The sequence below is a fragment of the Gasterosteus aculeatus genome, chromosome 16, assembly GCF_964276395.1.
Source record: "Gasterosteus aculeatus chromosome 16, fGasAcu3.hap1.1, whole genome shotgun sequence".
Classification (NCBI taxonomy): domain Eukaryota; kingdom Metazoa; phylum Chordata; class Actinopteri; order Perciformes; family Gasterosteidae; genus Gasterosteus; species Gasterosteus aculeatus.
The window spans coordinates 13,554,546-13,575,775 of record NC_135704.1 but is presented as its reverse complement, the minus strand read 5'-3'; the positions used below and the strand labels follow the sequence as shown (position 1 = coordinate 13,575,775).

At 45.1% G+C, this 21,230-nt stretch overlaps 2 protein-coding genes across 2 annotated transcripts; both read left to right on the top strand.

The window, feature by feature from the left end:
- Positions 1–1,087: 1,087 nt before the first annotated feature.
- On the top strand, positions 1,088–7,639 carry akap17a (A kinase (PRKA) anchor protein 17A). Its single transcript, XM_040200751.2, has 7 exons — positions 1,088–1,548; positions 2,231–2,578; positions 2,678–2,896; positions 3,134–3,346; positions 4,478–4,626; positions 5,088–5,328; positions 5,480–7,639. Exons 2-7 carry the CDS (start codon positions 2,240–2,242, stop codon positions 6,383–6,385), a joined length of 2,067 nt encoding a protein of 688 aa, XP_040056685.2. The 5' UTR covers positions 1,088–1,548; positions 2,231–2,239; the 3' UTR covers positions 6,386–7,639.
- A 386-nt stretch (positions 7,640–8,025) lies between these two features.
- asmt (acetylserotonin O-methyltransferase) lies at positions 8,026–17,111 on the top strand. Its single transcript, XM_040200754.2, has 8 exons — positions 8,026–8,326; positions 9,355–9,529; positions 9,684–9,813; positions 10,745–10,813; positions 12,567–12,685; positions 15,412–15,552; positions 15,954–16,076; positions 16,647–17,111. Exons 1-8 carry the CDS (start codon positions 8,222–8,224, stop codon positions 16,862–16,864), a joined length of 1,080 nt encoding a protein of 359 aa, XP_040056688.2. The 5' UTR covers positions 8,026–8,221; the 3' UTR covers positions 16,865–17,111.
- The last annotated feature ends 4,119 nt before the right edge of the window (positions 17,112–21,230 follow it).

Sequence of the window (21,230 nt, the reverse complement as noted above, 5' to 3'; positions counted from 1 at the left end):
ATTAAGCTGGCTATTTTGTCTGCCAGTCCTGCTGACACCAAGTGATTGTCGCTGTCTGGTGGTGCTGAATAATTGATGATCTGATCAGCCCTTGACACACCAGTTACAGGGAATCCACGGCTTCCTGTCCACTGCACCCACTATATTCATAGCCGGTCCTCATTCTGCACCTGTTGTCTCTGTGGATGTGTATATGTGCGTGTGCGTACTTCTATTGTTATGACAACCAAACGTCCTTGCAAGATTAATTGCTATTTTTTTAATCTGATTTGACCTCTAAATCTAAACTGGTGTATTCTTTTGGATGCATATAAAAATTGACATTAAAAACAAAATAACTCTTTAAACGTTACTTAATGTTTACCAGAGCAGATCAGCGATAGAAAAGCAGGATAAAAGGTAAAGGTAAATATGTCACTACTGTGCTGCTTTGTATATGTAAATGCTCTGTCAGTCTGCTCTTTTGATGTTTCTGTGAACTCTGTTATTAACTAGTCAAGCGAGATTCTGAAGGGATGAGCTTGTTCCCCAGACCGGTAGATTCCTGCCTGAGGCAGTCTATCTGTTAGATGAGTGCCGATCGGGACAGAGCAGAGAGACGATCTGACTGCAGCCGCTGACCTACATACAAAGGGAAGGGAGTAATGCCTATTATGTAAATTACTTTGCCATCATTTCATGCAAACTGTGCCAACTTTTTTGCCCGGGGCCTCTGCTGTCGGACCAATCCATGTCCAATCCATCCCCGTCTCCCTCTCTCTCTTCACAAACAGTTGCCACGGTGATCATGACATAAGCCTAAATTGTGAATAACAGATGCCAGACAGTCCCTCAAACACCGAAGACATGTGCCGAATGTTTTTCTGCCATGTGAAATAGCTTAGAGTGCTAACAAAAATGCACTGTCCTATTTAATGTATTTTATGTTCAACTGCACAACAATAAAGTAGATTTAGTTTGCGTAAAATATTTATTATTAAATCTTTTATTTTGAGTAAAAATAGCTTTTTATCAAATGATCTTCAAAATTATCAATATAATATTTTTCAAAAATACACGTTTGCATGTTAGGAGAATTATAAGTCAAGACACGTACACGCCATTAATAACAGAAATAAATAATTGGCCTCAAGGAGCAACACAAATTGTTCAATAATCCTCATACACACAGGGTGTCCTACTATTTGTACATAAATATGTTTTTTCCCCATCGACTGCACACAGAGAGAAGAAGAAGAAGAAGAAGAAGAAGAAGAAGAAGAACGATACGGATCGTTGTGTGAACCAAGTGGCTGCCGTAGGAAGACATGTTTGTCCTGCACACTTCTCCCACGCGGGGTCCCTCTCCCGAGACAACGCAGCTACGCGTTCCCTCTTCTTCTGCACGTTGTTCTTTTCTAAGGTCAAAGTTTACTGCACAAGGAAGACGCTCTGTGTGGTATTTCTGTGTGGGCTCTATGTTTTCCTCCCTTGTGACGTTTGGCTCTCAATAAATCGTTGCAATACGTTTTTTTTTAATTTCCTTGCCAGGAGGCGACGTTTTGCCAGGTAGGAAATATGATCGTTTGTAGATGTATGTGATGTATAAACGAGAGCGGTATGGTTACGCCACTTAAAGCTAATGCTAACTAGCCTGCAACTAACGTTATAACAACTCAAGGACACAACGTCGGCTGTTTTTATTTTTCAAAATAGTTTGCTCGCCGTGTTATCCATTAGCATAAAAGCTAGCGCGGTCAATGCAACCCTCGCATTGTTATCATTAACGTTAGCTAACGTTAGTTTCCCCAGTCAGCCCTGGAGTTCACCTTACGCTAGCTAAAGTTAGCAGGGATCGAATCGATTCGATTACGTTAGCTCGACGTTTTTACAAGGTAGCATTCAACTGACGTTTGGTGACGTTAACTTAACTTTAATACTGTTTCCATTAGCTTGAAAACAGCGATTGTAGCGTGGTGAGTAGCTAACTTAGCTAACGTTACCTAACGAAACGTAACCGTTAGCAACATTGACGCTAATGATGCTTAACATGTTCCTTGACGCTTTGGGTTTTAACGAGACAAACACAGCGTTTGCGAACCATTATTTTTCAGCTGTTTTAATTCAATCGGTTGGTGATCGCATAGCAGAACTTGGTTTAACGTAACTTATTTAACGCTGTTAGCACTTGTTAGCTGTTGTTGAAATAATACTAACGTTTGTTGTCGTTGTCTCCTCAACCTTCCCGTAGCTTCCCGTCATGTCTGCTACAATGACCACGATTGTCCACGATACCACGGAAGCCGTGTGCTTCTCCTCGGAGTTCAACCTGTACCTCAAGCCCATTGCCAAAATGACCATCAGCGTGGCTCTGCCACAGCTGAAGCTGCCGGGCAAGAGCATCTCAAACTGGGAAGTAATGGAGAGGATCAAGGCCATGGTAGCTCCGGAGCAGTTCTCGGCCCTGCGGATCTCCAAGAGCACCATGGACTTCATCCGCTTTGAGGGCGAGGTGGAGAACAAGACGGTGGTTAAGAGCCTGCTGTCTCGCCTGGATGGGAAGACCATCAAGCTCAGTGGATTTACTGATGTGCTGAAGGTAAAGCTGACGTTATTTATCAAAGTGAAATTGTTGCGTAATAATCTGGCGGCTGAATTCATATTGACCTTATTCTTTTCTCGCTCCCTCGTCCCTCAGGTCCGTGCAATAGAGAACAAAGTGGACTTCCCTACACGTCACGACTGGGACTCCTTCTTCCGCGACGCCAAGGACATGAATGAGAGTCTGCCGGGGGAGAGACCGGACACCATCCACCTAGAGGGACTCCCTTGCCGCTGGTTCAGCCGGAAGGACAGCCCGTACCCAGACCGTCCCTCTGAAGACGTCCTCATTTCGGTCTTTGAGACATTTGGCAAGGTGGGCCGTGTTTCTATTTTTATTAAGCATTAAGAGAGATTTCACAACACATGTATTGACCTCTATCCATCATGAAACTGGTTGATTCTGCGTGCATTGAATTCTGTTAATAGCTGAAGTCATCAAATACATATAATTCAGAGATGTAATTACAGTATGCCAGTTTTCGATAGTAGAAATTCCGCCATAAACAACGTTGTATTTAATGTTTTCGATATGCCACCTTTTTGCTCATAGGTGCGACACGTTGACATCCCTATGCTGGACCCGTACCGGGAGGAGATGCTGGACAAGAACTTCAACACTTTCAGTTTCGGGGGTCACCTGAACTTCGAGGCTTATGTCCAGTTCCAGGAGTACGACGGCTTCACCAAGGCAATGGACACCCTGCGCAGCATGAAGCTGATGCTGAAAGGAGACGATGGAAAGGCAGTGGCCTGCAACATCAAGGTACTGAAGGCTCTCCGGGGTGTACAATAGCCTTGTTGGTCGTCATGGCAAGAACACAGGAAGGAAAGATTTTTCCATTTTCTCAATTATTTAACTGTAATCCTTAAAATATTTCCGTGGGCATCCTAGAGAAATTGATCACACCTAACTAAGGTGTTTAGAGACACATTTTTACAAGTAGTCAGCGTTGTCAGATAGTGTGTTGCTAATCACACTCGCCAACACGATAACATTGCAATAACATGGGAGATCAATTTGTAACACAAATATTCACTTAAAATGCAAAAAGTCATCGTAAAGGGTTATATGAAATCTGCATATCTTTTGTGTTTTACATTTGAGGCAACAAGTAAGTTGCAACCGCCACAGTGATATTGCAGACTTCAGTAATACGATTATGCTGTTCAGAGCAGCTTCAAGACCTTTTAGTGGAACGAGAATTAAAGCTGCGTCGTGGCTATTTCCAAGAGGATCAGGGTAGGAGAGCCAGAGGTCTTGTTGTCCATAGAATATATCTTCAGTGTCAAAAATAAATTGGAGGGGAGAAAATGGATACAAGAAGAAGAAGAAGAAAATAATAAGATATTTAGATTTGATTATGACATTCAATTGCATAAGTAAAGAACAAAGCATTTCACAATCTCACCAGCTCTTGCTTTGAACACGGTGACCTTCATAACCCGACCCGATGATAAGTATTGTCCTGAGTCAGTCTTATCCAAACCACAGTCACGATGTAATCCTCAGGTTCTTACACAAGTTACTCTTGATTTAAATTTGAAGTTGTCGTTGTGTTTTTACCACGTGTTCATTGCTGGAAGGAATGACCTGCCATCCTAGAATAACCTAAACCCATTTGTTTGGAGTTGTTGGAGTGCTGGATCCGTATTACTTATTTTACTCTCTATTTTGACATTGTTGAGTCTGGTTTTGCTGAATAGGCTGAGATTACCAACACCGCACAAAAGATGGTACAGATCTCCATGGATATTATCGACGATAATCTCATAAACACTCAGACACTAATATTTTTTGGAAAGAATATGCTAACAGGATAATTTAAGATACTTAATACCGTGTGTACCGTGAACTATCTTCTTGTGACCGTTGTATTGGTGTGTTTTCCTGAAGGTCTCCTTTGACACCAGCAAACACCTGAGTGAGTTGGCGCTGAAGAGGAGGAACCTGGAGAGGCTCAAGTTACAGGAGCTGGAGAGGCAGAGGGAGGAGCAGAAACGACAGGAGAAGGAAGATGAGGAGCGACGCAAGGAGGAGGAGAGGTACAACGGGAAGCGAAAAGAGAAATGGAAAGACGTTATTAAAACATTAATATCAGTAGTCTTATTTTGAGCAATTAATCCTAATGCATGGCTACCTATTTCTGCATCGATATGGAAGGAAGGAAGATCAGGCAACATTAAACTGTTTAAGAACAAGTGACGGCTGTAATGTGCTTTTTGGCAAATGAGGCAGCGCGTTTTGTTCTGTGTTGGGGGAGATTTGGGGTAGGAATTAAAATGTGTGTGGGGGGGGGGGGGTGTAAAGGTAGTAAAGATAGAACAAGCGATGGAATTCATTTTCACTGTAATATTGAGTGAATAACAATAAAAGTAATACTTTTTTTACTGGACCAATAAAAGTAACAATGCATTGCTGCACAGCCCTTGTGACTGGATATATAGCAAAAAGGTGCCGGCTGCAACAGATGATCATGTAATGGAAAATGTCCCTTTTTGTTCAGAAAACAGAAGGAGCAGGAAGAGGAGGAGAAGGAGAGGAGGAAGGAGGAGAAGATACGAAAGCGAGAGCAGAAGCTGCGGGAGAGAGAGGAGCGGAGGAGCATGAAGAAGGTGAGGCGACAGCAGCAAGAGGAGCAGAAGAAGCTGCAGATGAAGATCGCCATGGAGGAGAGGAGGCTGCTGCTGGCTCAGCGCAACCTGGAGTCCATTCGTCTCATCGCTGAGCTCCTGGCCAGGGCCAAGGTACTGCGTGCACACAAAGATACACAATACACATCAAATACACTCGTAGACCACCTTCATATTTGTTCCTAAACGCTGGTCCCAACTGTCATTTTGCTAGTGATGTTTCTCTTACTCGTCTCTCTCTCCATTGTGTCCTCCTCCTCTCCAGGACCAGAAGCAGGAGCAGCAAGAGAAACAGAGAGCTGAGCGGGAGGAGCTGGAGAGGCAGGAGCAGGCTCGTCAGAAGGAGGAGCTGTCTCGTCTTCAGCAGCTGGAGGCCCGCAGACGCAAGCAGGAGGAGGAGCTCCGCAGGGTGGAGGTGGAGAAGGAGCGATCCCTGGAGCTCCAGCGGCGTGAGAAGGAACTCCGGGAGAAACTGCTTTGCAACCTGGTGAAGAAGAGCAGCGGCAACGCCACGAGACCCCCAGGCGCACCGGACCAGGCGGGCCCCGTGGCGAGCGAGGAGGCCTCCGACCCTCGGGGCAATGATGTGATGTTCGGAGTCCTGGGTCGGATGTACGGAGTGCAGGCAATGGAGAGCGCAGAGAAGCAGGTGTCCAAAGCCGCTCCGCATTCACAAGCTCTCGGCAAAAAACGAACAACGGAGGAGAGGAGAGTAGGGGAGGACGCGAAGAAGGACCGGGAGAGAAGGAGGGACGAGGAGGCGGCGGTGGCGAGGAGGCGACACAGTAGGGAGCATGCGAGTGACCGGAACCACTCCCCCCGAAAACGGAGCTCACACAGCCGAGGGAGGAGGAGGCGCTCTCCGAGCTGCAGCAGGAGGCGAAGGAGCTCCAGCCAACGGAGAAGGAGCTCCAGCCGCCACAGGAGGAGCCTCAGTCGCCGCGGCAGCCGGAGGTGCAGCCACAGCAATCACAGCAGGAGCACAAGCTCCAGCCGGGACAGGAGCCGGAGCAGCAGCGGAAGGAGCTACAGCGGAGAGAGGAGCAGCATGCGGAGTCGGCACAGACACATCCGAGGCAGCTCCAGGAGCAGAGACGGGGGGAGTCACAGCCATTACAGGCACAAGAGACACAGCAACAGCAGAGACCGGAGCCACTTCAGACGATGCTGATCACCACTTTATGGATTTCCCCGTTGCAGCTAAAAGTTCTGGAGTTTCTGGAGAAGATGTTCATTTTAAGTACGTAATGTCACAGAGCACTGAAAGGCTTCCTGCAGAACAGGGAGAGAAATAGATCATCTCGTATCAAAGTGGACTCACAATCACAGAATCCGAAGTGAAACCGTAGATATAAGCGTTCCTGTATGTGTGTGTGTGTGTGGGTGTGTGTGTGGGAGGCTTGTACCTCATTGCAGTTGCTTTTACATTTTGTTTTGCCCGCATGCTATTTCAATGCATCTATGACTAAATTTGTAACTTCTTTTTATAATTCTTCTTATATTTCACCTTACAGCGTTAAAGACATGCATCATCATTTGCACTGAAGGACAGTATAACTAAAATGAATACACTTATTAGGGTATTTAAATTTGATTAATTCGCATTGTTCTAATTAGAATGTGGTTTTTTTTTTTGCTCGCAACTTTTCTTTTTCCGTAAACAACCGTTAGTAGTAATAGGGGGAAAGTTTAAATGTTTTTGTTATTCTGAATTGGCTCGAGCCTCGTCAGCCTGACTGCAGAACACACAACGCGGGTTGTGTACCGACATGGCGGCTCACGCGCTGTCAGACCCGATGGCTGCTTTGGTCGTTCCATCACGAACGTGGAAGGTTCTCTAATGATAAACAAGCGTCGACCTTTAGGTTCTCCAGCAAACTGATGTCGCAGTCCCACGTCAGCTGCCTGAAATGTTTCTTGGAATGCTGCTTTTTTATTTGTTGTGTTGTGATCAGCAGCTCATTAAAAGACTAAATGACTCTTCATCACGCTCAGTCACGCGGGAGCGTTTCTTTGATCACAAAGCTTCAACCCACAGAGACTAATTTGATTTATTTACAAATTTTGTGTTGAAGTTTGTTCAAAAAGGGATTTGTTGGACTCAGTGGTTCTCCTTTTTCTTCTGTTAAGTTTTGAATGAAAGAATTGAGACCTGTTTCATCCCGTCAAGAGCTTTTCCAAGTCTGGGTCAAAATGTATTTTTTCCCCAAAAAGCTTCTGCGACTAAAGTGAAACCTGCACCGTACCAGCGAGATGTAAGGTCTCTTGCTTCGTGCTGGATTTATTTCTATACGCTTCTCTCTCTTTGTTGTATTTCAGCTTTGGGGAATCCAATGGTTCTGTTGACATTACTAAAAGCTCAGGGTGTCTAAAAGCATGTCATGCAAACACATTCAAATAAAAATGTCATCAGTCATATTACAAACGGCTCTTTACTATTTCAAAACTGTATGAAAGACCTGGGTGACACCGCTGGTTTAATACACTTTCTATATGAATAATTAATAATCTGATTCTGTGTGTGTGTAATATCATTATCGTCTGTGCCATTGGGTCCGATGCTATTAGTCTCTCAGCAGCAGTGCAATCGGGCCTTATGGAGGCGAGAAGGGCAGCACGTCCTTACCAACGTTTTCCCCCTCGCAGCTTTGCGAATGCAGAAGCGCAGTTTGGGGGTCACGAAAACACACCTGATGGCCGACTCCCATCGGCCCATCGGAGTGCGTGTGAGTGATTATGAACAAGGCAGCAGTGTGTTTCTTTGTCCCGTGCGGACTGAGCCCCCCGCTCTAATCTGGGTTATCTGGCTGTAATCAGCTTAGGCCCACTGCGGCTCTGCAGGCGGCTGCTGGGTGGGCACTTTGTGTGTTCGCTTCATTCTGGCTACGCCCGCTGCGTCGCTCTCACACGCATGTAGAGGGGCCTCAGGAGCCACAGCAAGCTCGCCGGGGCTGGGGGGCCAAGTTCACTTTGGAGGAGCACGGTAGTCCTTTCCAAACCCGCGGCGATGGCTGAGAGTGGAGAGATGATGGGACCGTCGGAGGGAACGCCCGCTGCTGACACTTTCCCCAAAAAGATACTGGAATACATGGAAGGCTTCCTCGTCTCCAAGGTAACGTGCACACTCACCTCCAGGGGGCCGTTGCAGGGACGCAGACAAACCTGCTAAGTTTTGGAAATAGTCCTACAGATCGTATGTTTAAACTGGAGCCGTGTAGGGAAAAACGGTTTTATCCCATGTGCCGTTCATGTGGATGGTCATTCGTATATGTTGTTTGAAGTGGATCGCTGTGGATTGCCATGCTTGTACACAAAGACGAGAAGACTCAAATCATAAAGTTACCAAATCATGGCAAATATTTGCAGATGAAGTTACTTAAATATGGTGTATAAAATATAATCATGAACTTAAAATGTACATCACAAAACAAATTACATCAAAGATGATCCGTCAATCCTCAAATGCGTTGGACATTTCATATAATTAATGGAACATTCCAAAGACACCCTCTTGTGGAGATGAGGGCGAAAAGCCTGCAGCTTCTAATACAAGAGTTTCTCCTCCTTGAGGGTTGATTCAACATATTACAAAAATATTTTTTTTTATAAGCTAAAATGATTAAGTAATTACCTAATACAATATATTGTCATTATAATCTTATAGATTATTCTGTGTAGCTTCATTGAGAAATAACAGATAAGCTACTAAATGATTTTTGCAATTAATTGTCATCAATGGGGTTTTCTGAACTACTTTGAGCCACGTGACCAACCTCAGGTCAATTTACTACACTTTGTATTAATTAAACTATAATGGATACTTCCTCATAAAGATTTCATTACACAATCCCAATAAACAAATCGTTCCAGGAGCTAATTGGGATATTGCATGGAAAACATAAGTACAAATGGGAAGTGAAAGAATATAAATGAAGTAACAACTATATGCGGTGTAAAATTGTCTCCTTACTATTTAGTATTTTTGATCCTTCCCTGTACATCGTAATGATCCCCTCGGCTGAGTTTAATGAAGCACCACAAAAAACGATGACCTTCAATGGACAGATTGATACTGCAGCTCTGCCCGTTTCCTGCTTTGGTACATGAATGGATGTCTCCTGCGTCTCCCTGGGGGCCCAGACGGTGTTCTCGGCCTGCGAGCTGGGTGTGTTTGATGTGCTGCTGGCTGCGGACCACCCGCTGTCTGCAGAGGACGTCAGCCGGGCGGTCGGAGCAAGTCTGGACGGCACTGAGAGACTGCTGGCTGCCTGCGCCGGCCTGCAGCTCCTCAACACACACCGGCAAGATGGACAAGGTGTGGAACAAAAAAAAATAAAACTCCAAGTGTTTGGAGTTTTTTTACAATTGACTAAACATAATTTTCAGATGTTTCAAGTTCAAACTGCTCCACCGCTGCAGTGATTCGTTCCCATTGACCTCGTCCTCTTTCCTCTTCGTCCCGGGTCCAGTGTTGTACAGTAACAGCGAGCAGGCCAGAGTCTACCTGACCCGCTCCAGCCCCGTGTCCCTCTACCATTCCATCCAGTACAGCTCCAGAACCATCTACCTCTGCTGGCACTACCTGACCGACGCCGTCAGGTCAGCACGCTCAGCCTTTTCAAAAACTGGGAAGCAGTAAATGAAATGTTGTTTTAAAATTGTTTAAAAAGATAATCCTGTCATATTTTCCCCACCAAGTACAAAGCTATGTGCAAACTAAAGTGATCAGTGTTTATGATTTGAATGATATCCAACACTGAAAAACAGCCAATCCTTCAATTTGAGGAGACCAATTTACTAAAGTACTCAAAAATGACAAATTTTTCTTGTCATTTGAATTAGTGACTGATGGATGATTATTAATTATTCTATGCTGCAAGAGATGCAGTTAACGGATTATACAAAAAAGGAAGATGTTTGTATATTAGTATTTGTTTCACTGAACATTGATGTGATTTGTTATAATTTACTTGTACCTCGTGGCTTCATTTTATCAGTTTGTCCTCTAATTGAGTGTCTGGGTCAGTTTGTGTTGTGATAGCGAGGTACTATCACTTTAAAAATGTAAGATTATTTTCTAGAAGAACATCCGTCAGTGGCCAAAGTATAACTTGCACAACGACACAAAATGTCAAACCAAAAAGAACAAGCACCAATCAGGACTAACGGGGGCCGGCGGCTTCGTCAAAAAGCAAATACAGTGATTAAATAAATGAGGATGCTGTTCATCAAGAAGTACAGAACCACACACAGGAGCTGTGAGAGCGACAGGTTGGATCAGCAGGCAGAGGATGTGGATTCCCGTCCTCCTCTCTTTGTTTGAACAGTGTCTCAAGATGGATTTTTAGCTCATTGTTAGGGGGGGGGACGCCAGCAGACACCCTGAGAACAGACGGAAGTGAAGACGGCATCTAAGGAATAAAAGGCAGCTTCAGCTGAATGGATGATGATGATCTGTGTGGGTTGTGGGACGATCTGGCTTTGTGTACCCTCACTTCTTCATGTCAGGTGTGTCTGTGCCTCGTTCCAGAGAGGGAAGGAACCAGTACGAAAAGGCGTTTGGAGTCAGCTCCAACGACCTGTTCCAGGCTCTCTACAGGTAAGCAGCCGCCTCGGGATGAAAACACAAATTCCTGCTCATTTTGCATTCCTACCGCTGTCTCTCCATCTTACGCCGGCCTGTCACCCTCCTCGACCCCGAACAAAAGAGAGTCTCTGGATTTCTTAAAAGATGGGTGAGGGAGACAGACAGAGAGAGAGGGGGAGGCCCAAAGGCTTTCTGTGTTTATGTAACGCGCACAGTTTTAATGCCTCACTGATCTGCCGGTCAGCAGTTTTTCATCCAGCGGGTCACATGCTCAGAGTCCACTGCCCCGTACTGCAGAACGCTGCCGGTCCCAAATGAACAGAGGCCGCCAGAAACAGGAAACCCGCTGAAACGCCCCCCCCCCATCCTCATCACGGGGAGGATCAGCACGACCACGTTTGCTTTGGTGGAAGGACATCTGGCGCGCACAGGTGGAACATTGGACAGGTGTGAAAGTAGAGTGCAGAACCAGAAAGTAAAGGATATCTGTCCTTTTAACAAGCAGGTGATGATCTCACAACACAGCCTCATTAAAACATAAAAAAGAGATTCATGCAAAAGCAGAATATTCAAATTACGACACGTAATGCAATACAACCTTGAACGGATGAATTCAGGTTTAATTGATTTGAAATGGAAAATGTCCACACCTGCGCACGCTTGATTTAATGGGGGAGGAGCAGTTGTTTGTCCCCGCTGATTTCCCCTGTGAGCTCTGTGGGTAAATTAGCAAAGGAGACACAAGCACTGAAGTCGTGCGCTGCCTCCTCACAGCGCTGGATGGAAGGATGACTCACGCTCCTGTTCACTCATTCCCATTTGACCGGCCGTGGACTGCACCTGAATAATTTACACAGATGGTCCGTGTCCGAGGAAGCAGGAAAAAAAAAGTTGGAGCAAAGAGTACGTGGATTTAGAAGAGATTCTAAAAATATACAAGGCATTGGATGAGGAGAAGTTTCACCGATGAGTATTTTATTATATCACCCAAATCCGGTAGTCGTGTGTCAACATTTAAATAGTAATCATAATAATAATCTCCTGGAAGTGAAAGCAAAGTCAACGCCGCTCATACTGTTTTATATCAAATCCATCATTCTGATCTTCTGTCACTGTTGATGATGATGACGGGGAGGCCGGAGCATTAGGATGAGCCATAACTCAGTCGGCACAGATATGACTGAGACCTTCAGGGGGGATGAGGATGAGGATGATGTCTATGCAGAGAGCGGACATATCACAGACCACAACACCGTTAAAACAATGTGCACGAGGACGGAGAGAACCATTCACTTTCCAAGTTCCTCCGAAGGTCACCGGGTCACCGAAAGCAGCGGCGTGCATCGCTGATAGCTGATAACGTAGCGGGTGAATACAGCTCTCGGGTTGTGCGTCTGTGTTTGTGCGTGCAGGCCACCGCGCTGAGCGATGGGGAGGACATTCCAGCAGCCACAGGCTCCTCTTCCTCTGCTGCACGATCACACCCGCACACTGTGTCGCCATAGGGTGAAACAGTGTAGATGACGAGAGGCACTTTGTGTGTCTGTGTGTGTGTGTGTGTGTGTGTGTGTGTGTGTGTGTGTGTGTTTATTGTGGACGTAGAGCAAGTAGGACCTTGGGCGACAGCTTACAGAAATTGATAGAGGAAGTTTGGCCTCGAGATGCGGAGAATGAAAATGAAGGAGAAGCGTGACTGACTGTGTTTCTTTCCCTCCGTCCGTCCAACCGTGTGTGTGTGTGTGTGTGTGTGTGTGTGTGTGTGTAGGTCTGATGAGGAGATGGTGAAGTTCATGCACTTGATGAACTCCATCTGGAACATCTGCGGTAAAGACGTGGTCACGGCCTTTGACCTTTCGCCTTTCAACGTCATCTGCGACCTCGGAGGTATGTTTGTGTCAGCAGAATCTAATTTCCACAGAGTTCACAGCCGTCATGTTTATATTGTAGATTCTATCCAATTTTTTAACAGAAGAATCCTGTTTGAACTGCTGTGAATGAAAATGAGTATGATAAAGATGTTGTCTCATAGTCATAGTTCGAACAATGCATAAACGCAGTGGCATCCTGGGCTGAATTCTTCTATGTGTTTTGTTGAATAAGATTTATTTATAAAGTGCCTTTGAACACAAGATTTATCAGAAATACAAGGAGAGCAGAGGGCAACACGGATAAAAAGGAGAGACAGAAGTATGATATAACAAACAGAACAAGAAAAAACCCAAGACGAGGACACGGAAGGGTCAAAAATAAAATAAAAAACGAAACGAGCAAAAATGAATCTTCTGATCTGTCACAGGACATTTGTGCTCCGGCTGAAAACAACATGACGGTAAAAATAAGGGAAAAGCTTTTATTATTGTACATATTCTATTTTGGGCTCCGTCTCCACTCTCGCACTAATGAATGATGGGTAATAAAGGAGCATTAATGCGACAGGAATAATGAGGTTTCCAAGAGAAAACGTTGAGTCTTCGGCTCTGCTCACTAGACCGAAGCCCACTCCGTGATCATCGCATTCAAACAGTCCAGCACATCACCCCATGAAAGCCCAGAATCCCCTCAGTGCTCAGTCACACCAGAGGCTGACATACAAGTATTGTGCAGACACCCAGACGGAACGTCTTTTTTGTTTATCCAGAAGAAGAAAGCCAAGTTGTTTAACCAATCTCCACACAAAATAGTCAGTCTCTCTGTTAATTCCTACGAAACGTTGATGTTTGGACGGAATGACGAGTATTTGAGTGTGTGTGTGACACCTCGTCTGACCACACGGGGGCGCTGTGGAGCCACTGAAAGCAGGCCATCACACACAGGCTTGTAGACAGGGACACACACAGACACACACATCCAGGGCTGTCCTTCTGTCCTTTCCCAGCATGAGGCTTGTGTGTTCATGTTTATGCATCGGGGTGCAGCACCGAGAAGCGCGTGTGCATGTGGACAGCGATGGGGGGGGGGGGGGGGGGACTGCAAGGTCCCATTTTAAGACTTTGTCTCTCACGCAGCATCTGCCGTGTCTGCACACCTGCTGCTCAGGTGCTCCGGCTGTCCCTCTGTTTGTCCGTCTGTCCTTGTGTCTGCCGGCTTCAATCCAAATCAGAGTCCACAGTCAACGACTCCGTCGCTCGTGTGATGAAGGTGGTTTGGCTGCATTCGCATTCTGTGGCTTTATTTTAATGTGACATTTATTTCAGCTGTATGTTTTCCCTAAAAATGAATAATCGACCTAAAGGTTACTGCATTTCTAAAGAAACAGTATATCCATAGCTTTATAGCACAGTGGCTTTTATTTCTGAACACATAAATCCAGTAGCTGATAATCTACATAGTAGAAGAGGTTCATCCATCTCATCCGCACTCTGAAATATACTAGTAGTTATGCAATGCACTCCATCCGTTTTTATTTTATTGAAATGGTCCTGCACATGCACAGATAAATCCATGTCAAATTACACACAGTAAGAAGAGAAAAGAAAACAGTAGAGAAAGGAAAAGCCCACAATAACATTTCATGTATATCAAATATTGCAAGTGGCCATCAAAGGGTTCCATTAACATACTGAGGCAGCCAGGTGAGCTCGGGGGCTTCTGCGCTGTGTGCTGTTTGGTTTTTACTTCTCTTCGGTGCCTTTTGATTTCCCTCCTCTGCTCACCTCTGTTTGATGTGAGAGAGTCTCTCTCTCTGTCAGTAATAAAAGGACAAAATATTTTTAAACCTACTGATTGCTGCGGTAACAGTTGGCCGCACACACACACACACACACACACACACACACGCACACACACAGACACTTTGCATCATCGGTTTGGCAAAGTGCAGATCCTTTGATCCTGTATTCCAGTGCTGAATTTCCATCACTCCACCCGATTCATACAATCTTCATATTCATCTCTTCCTCTGTACCATGAAATGTCTGTCCCCAATTCCTCTGCACTCAAACCAATGAGCTATTGGAGCCTCACAGTGTTACTGACAGAAATCAGCGGACCCCCTAAAGTCTGTAGGATAAATTCCATGGCGACCACGAACCTGCGCGACAAATTTCATTGCGATCCTTCCACGATGCAAGCGGCATGGATAACTAGAATTACACCCCGATGGTTGTATGCCACCTTGAACCAAACTAGATACTGTTTTCCTTCCAAAATGTCTCAATTTCATAATTTTATATTTTCTGTGAATCTGACCTTTTGTAACAGTTCATCCTTCAGTGGTGGTTTGTCCTACACTCCATGGTTCAACCACAACAGAAGAAAACAAATACTGTCTGTCTGTGTTTGTCTTCCCCAGGATTAGATTGTTAATTAAGATCCACAGACAACGAGCTCTGCCCTGTTTCCGAATAAAGCATCTGGCTCTCTATTGCTCCATCAACAGTTCAATTCAGTCTGCTTTATTGGCACGAGTGTTTGATGAACCATATTCCCAAAGCCGCCACATAGATCTGAATCCAAAACATGCTAATACATATTCGGTACATACCTGAGAGCATCTGTTCCACTCGAGTGACTCTGCGTGTATTTGTGTGTGTAAGTGATGCACTACCTTGTTAATGAAGGTTATGTGTATTCATCCAACTACATCTAACTCGCTTTCTTTCTCTCGCCAGGCTGCAGTGGAGCTTTAGCCAAGCAGTGCACGTCAGCCTACCCAGAATGCACCGTGACGATCTTTGACCTCCCCAAGGTGGTGCAGACGTCGAGGGAACACTTTGTCACCGATGCCGACGGGAGGATAAACTTCTACGAAGGTGACGCGTTGCAGCGTTGGCCTCCCTTGACATTTATAATCACATACGGACAGTTCAAGTGGGACGCTTTACACACACACACACACACACACACACACACACACACACACACACACACTAATTGTGGGAGGAGTTGCAGATTCCCTTTTTGCACAAAGTAGTTAAACTACTTGCAAGATAGCAATAGCAATGATTCAGCTGTGGAGAAGATAAACATCCTTTAAAGATCTTTGTCGTCAAATGAGGGAGACGCACTCACATGGTTACGGCGGGAAGTGAAGGCTATATGCTTTCCATGGGATTACAACAGACATCACCCGTTTGTGTTAATTATATTTCCGTATAACCACTGATTGCCTTCTTGTGGGAAGGCAATAACTGGAGCGTGCGGATGTGTTTAGGAGACTTCTTCAAAGACCCGCTGCCAGAGGCCGACCTCTACATCCTCGCCAGAATCCTCCACGACTGGACAGACGAGCGCTGCACGGAGCTTCTGAGTAGAGTCAACAGAGCCTGCAAACCGGGTCCGTGTGTGTGTGTGTGTGTGTGTGTGTGTGTGTGTGTGTGTGTGTGTTTCTGTGTGTGGGACGAGCACTTTTTTTTTTTTTAAATGAGATGGCAGATTGTATCCCACAATGCAGCTGATCCCAGAGAAATCTGTCCTTGTGACTGTGATCAAAGACAGACGCAGACACACACACACACACACACACACACACGCACACACACACACACACACACACACAAAAGCAGCAGGCATTGTCAGGAGGCACAAAACATTAGTTTTTTCTCAGTAATGGGCGTCTGTGCTCGTGTGTGCATACACGACGAGAGAAGAAAAACAAATAATCTGTCAAATGAGGTTGTTTGTCAGATGGAAAAATACTGCAGACGTTTTAACCTGTCGCACAACCGTGTTCTTGATCAAATGAACGATGTCTCTGTTTCAATGATGATTGCGCTTTCAACGCAACTGTGCTCGAAAAGCCAAGAGGTCACCAACATCAGTGCTGCAGCGAAGCTGTCAGAGGCCCAGTGGAATCGGTCCGTGTGCGAGGAGAGCAATAAACGGCCGTTGTTGATCCGCACTGCAGGAGGCGGCGTGTTGCTGGTGGAGGCGCTGCTCCACGAGGACGGCTCCGGCCCGCTGACGGTGCAGCTCTACTCCCTGAACATGCTCGTACAGACGGAGGGCAGAGAGAGGACAGCTGCTCAGTACGCGGCCCTGCTGGCCGCCGCCGGCTTCACCGCCGTCCGGCACCGCCTCACCGGGAAGATCTACGACGCCGTGCTGGGACGCAAGGAGGGATGAGGCTGCTCGGTGGCCGCGGGGCCCGAAGACTCACACCACCCCGGAAAATAACTTCTTTTTTTTTTCTACTTTCCAAAAAAATGACAATAACATATTCTGTATTATCTTCATCAAAATCTTAGATCTCTGAAATACTCAAACCAAGGTGACTTTCTCTGGCCGCCCAATCCAGGATACGGTGAATTCTGGACAATCGTGCCTCATTTTAAATACATTTATTCTGTAAATAAAAAACACCAAGCCTGAAAGTTGTGCTGTCGTATATCTGCAATGAGCTTTGGACAGAGGAATAGAAAATCAGATGTAAAGTAATGCCTGATAACAATAGTTCATTTCCAGCTAAAGAAAAGTATTTCTTTTTCCCGCTAAAGCAACAAATAATAGTTTATGGTCAAATTGATTCATTACTTCTGTGACTCATTAGCACTAAGATAGAATAATTGTATTATTACAATTCCGGTAGCATGAAGAGTAGGGGTCGGTGAAATCCACAACATTATGTCAATATTAATAGCACTTTGAACTTGAATTCGATTGAGCCGATGCCAAGCTGACCCTGCATGGTAACAACGAGGCCCCCAAACCTGCATATTCCATCCGTCATTTAAGTCTGTTCCAAATGTTCTCACTCAAGTAAGAGACTGATCCCAGTGCAGCCTGATTCTCCCGTGGACGATTAGCCGCACGCCGCCGAGGTCGACCTCTGTCGCTTCTTTACATATCCGTCCTCATCAGTCAATCCTAAATCGCGTGTCAGAGGCTCTCGCCTCTTGCCGTTCTTAACAGCGCAGTAAAGCTGTCTCCGAGAATCCGTAAATCTTCCTTCCAACGAACCCGGGCCGTCTTTCATTCCGCCCGTCTCCTCGTCTGCAGATATCAGCCTTTTATTAAATTCCGCCCGTCATTGTGCTCCACCTCTGATGTGTGAGCGTATCGGCACAGAACTGTTTGTCAGGGAGAGACTTCATTACTGGAAATAATGCACATTCATTTGCATGAATACTGAGTGTAATTTATAAAAGGCACACCAAAAGATAATGGCGAAAAACATCAGTTGTCTTACTCCTCATCTGAAATCCTAATCAGCTGCTAATAATGTCTGCTCTACATTCATCACCGACTTTCTCCACCTCTTTTCTACGCTGCCCTCTTTGTCCCCGTCTCTCCTTTTTCTCCCGGTAATTGTGAATTAATCAGACTTTTCAAAGTGCAACAAATTAGAATTGATGTCAAATCCTTTTGGACAGCTTTACAGAGAGGCGACCTAATGAAGGGAAATGAAATGCTGGGGCCGGAGAGACGGCTTGACCTGTGCAGAGTCTCAGGGCCCCGGAGACATGGTGCAGAATGTACAGCGTCCTGGTGGTGAACTGGCGCTGGAGCGTTGAGGTTTTTCAGAATCTTACCTTGAGGATAAAACACTTTATCATTTCAGCAAAGGTAGGTCGCATTAGAATTAATCCAAATCTGCAATCGTATACTTATAACCTGATTTAACTTTTCCTCTGATTCGTAATCTTCTACTCACACTGAAAGTGGATTAAATAAGAATTCTATTTTTTTCATGTCTTCACAGAAAAAGTTAAAAAAGTTAACTTCTGGATGAGAATGTTCGACGGCTTTGATTAAAAGAACCTAATTATTCTTCCGAGAAAATCGGGGTCAGGATATTGGAGAAAAGATAATTGTGTGAAGGTCGTCATATAAAACCACTCAGCGAGGATGTGAAACTTGGTTGCATTAACACAAACTTCGCTCTGCCTTTTCTTAACCGCTGTGGAGAATGTGAAGAAGGAATTCTGTGAGAGCATCGCTTCCAGTGCTTCTCCCCCTCGCTTTTTCTTCAATGATTTACACTCTGGTCAATGTTTTCCACCTCAGCGGAGAGGGTTGCATACATTTCTCCTCTCCGCTTCTCAGTTCCATTTACTGCTTCATCTCGGGAGACTATTACGGTGCCGGGCTCAGGTTCAACCTCAGTGGGTTTTATGGTCCTAGGAAGTTATATAGCTATATATATATATACATACACAACTGCAAGATGCTTCATTGCAATAACGCAGAGATGGCACTGATTATGTTTGTGTTTGGGATTGTGAGTCCTCACACATTCATGAGCGCATGGGGAAGTATATTCCCGTCTTGGAAATAGATGAAAAGAAAGCAATGATACAAAAACAGCTCTTAATTATGACGCGGTAAGTAAAAAAATACGACTTAAGGCCATGAGCGTGTGTCAGCGTGTGTTACGCGGTGTTGATGCTAATGTCTTCATTTAGGACATCATGTGTGCACACGGCTGTGTCTACTGTGTGTGTGCGTGCTCTGTACTACACTCTAGATACACACAAGTCACGCACCATGCACCCTCCAGCTCCAGGATGCCACTTTAGGATAACAACTCTAGGGCATTTTAGGTGACACGATTTATGCCTAGAGACTGTGTGTGAACGTGTGTGTAAGTTTTCCAAGGAAACTAAAAGTTTCTAACCTGTTTTCATTTTTGGAGCAGCAGGAGCTTCGTCCACGATCAGAAAAGTCATTGAGTTTCACAACATGGAAGAGCCATCTCCCTAGTTCTTGTGTGCTTTTTTATACGAATATTATATATATATAGTTTTGGAATTTTACTGCTTTTAACACTTATGTTAAGTTAATTCATTGCCAGAATAATTAATTATTAAGTTTATGAACAAAAACTAACATGTTAATCACTAGCAGTAGCGTTGGCCTAAAGCCTTTAAATTGATCAAAATGACTCATTAAATTCATCAAAGATGGAGAAATATAATATTTACATGATTAAGTTTATGTATCGGGTTACCGATTTCCCAGAGTTTCTCTCTGATTTTCATCTGCGTGTGTTGCCATAGTAACCTGACGGGCTAAGTTTAGCTGTATAAAAAACAAAAAAAAACATTGCCTTAAAGACTGACAGTTTACCTTTTGTCACGTGACCTATTTATTTTTCGCATTTCAGTCGCACGGCCTAGAACGAGCAACAGGACCCAGATACGAGCTCCACAGAAACGTCTGAAACTGGAAAATGACACGTGGAGTGTAAAACCGTTTGTGTGCGGGCAGTTTGGCGGGACGACAAACGGGGCTTTCATGCCGCCGGCGTGGAGACAAATGTCACAGCGAGGAGACCTCGTTCAAACGGTGGGAGGCTGTGACGGCAGTGGGAGGGACGGAGAGGAAGACTGGGGACGAGAAGAGAGAGAGGTGATGTGTCTTTTCATCACAACCGCGAGCGCACACACACACACACACACATCTCACAACTCAATAAAAATGTCTCTTGGCTGTAAGCTGTGCTTTGTAACTTCCAAACACTTCCATAATTCATGGACTGCTGACAGCAGTATTGAACTGATGACAAAGATGTCTTCCCCGTGGGCTACACACATGCACACACACACACGCATGCGCACGCGCCGCACACGCACGCACGCACACACAAAGGTGGTCGGTGGATTTCCCTGAGCTGCTTATAAAGAGAAACAGAGGATGTATGTTAATGGCGACCTTTGGACCAGTGAGTGTTTATGTTTCACTTTGATAATGACTAATCCCTCCATGTTTGCCCTTCCTCTTCCTTCTGTCACTTACTGTTGCTTCTGTTTTTTGTATCCTTGTCCTGCCCCCTAGCGTGACTAACTACAGTCCATCTCACGCACACACACACACACACACACACGCGTGCACTGTGGTAGACGTATTCTCAGCCCCAAGGTTATCACTTCTGCTCCTGGCAACGTATCACCCCTTCCCCTCCCAAGAAAAAGGACCAGGGACAGAAATACATCCGCGTCCCTGTTTTGACGTCATTTGATCCTGCTGGCCAAAGTGTTGTTTCCCTGCACGCTTCACACGAGTCCAGCGTTGGTTTTCGGTGAAGCGGTCGTCTCACGCGCATGGATTTTTTTTTTTTTATTCGTGAGCATCAGTGAACACAATTGTAAATTAAAGACCCACCACTGAGTCCACTTTGTAATGAAAGCATGTGTCAATCGATTGGGTTCAGACGCCTGGAGGAATGGAATATCCATTACAAATATCACCACCCATGCGTGCACGTAGAAGTAACGCGCATAGATGTATTCATTTGTTCACAATTTGTTTCCTGAAACCCCCCAAAAAAGGTTATTTACATGTCTCAGTAGTTTATTTTATTTGTGTTAACGTGCAGACGAGTAATTCCAGCAGTTACAGCAGGAAGCGCTCAGCTGTTATTGGCTCTGGTTTGCAAGGATCGCTCCATCTCGTACAAACGATGATTGTCAGTTATTTTGAACTGTTAAATCAGAGTCACTTGGTAATGATTACTGTCCTTACACCGATATATTCCCCCCCCTTTGATTGC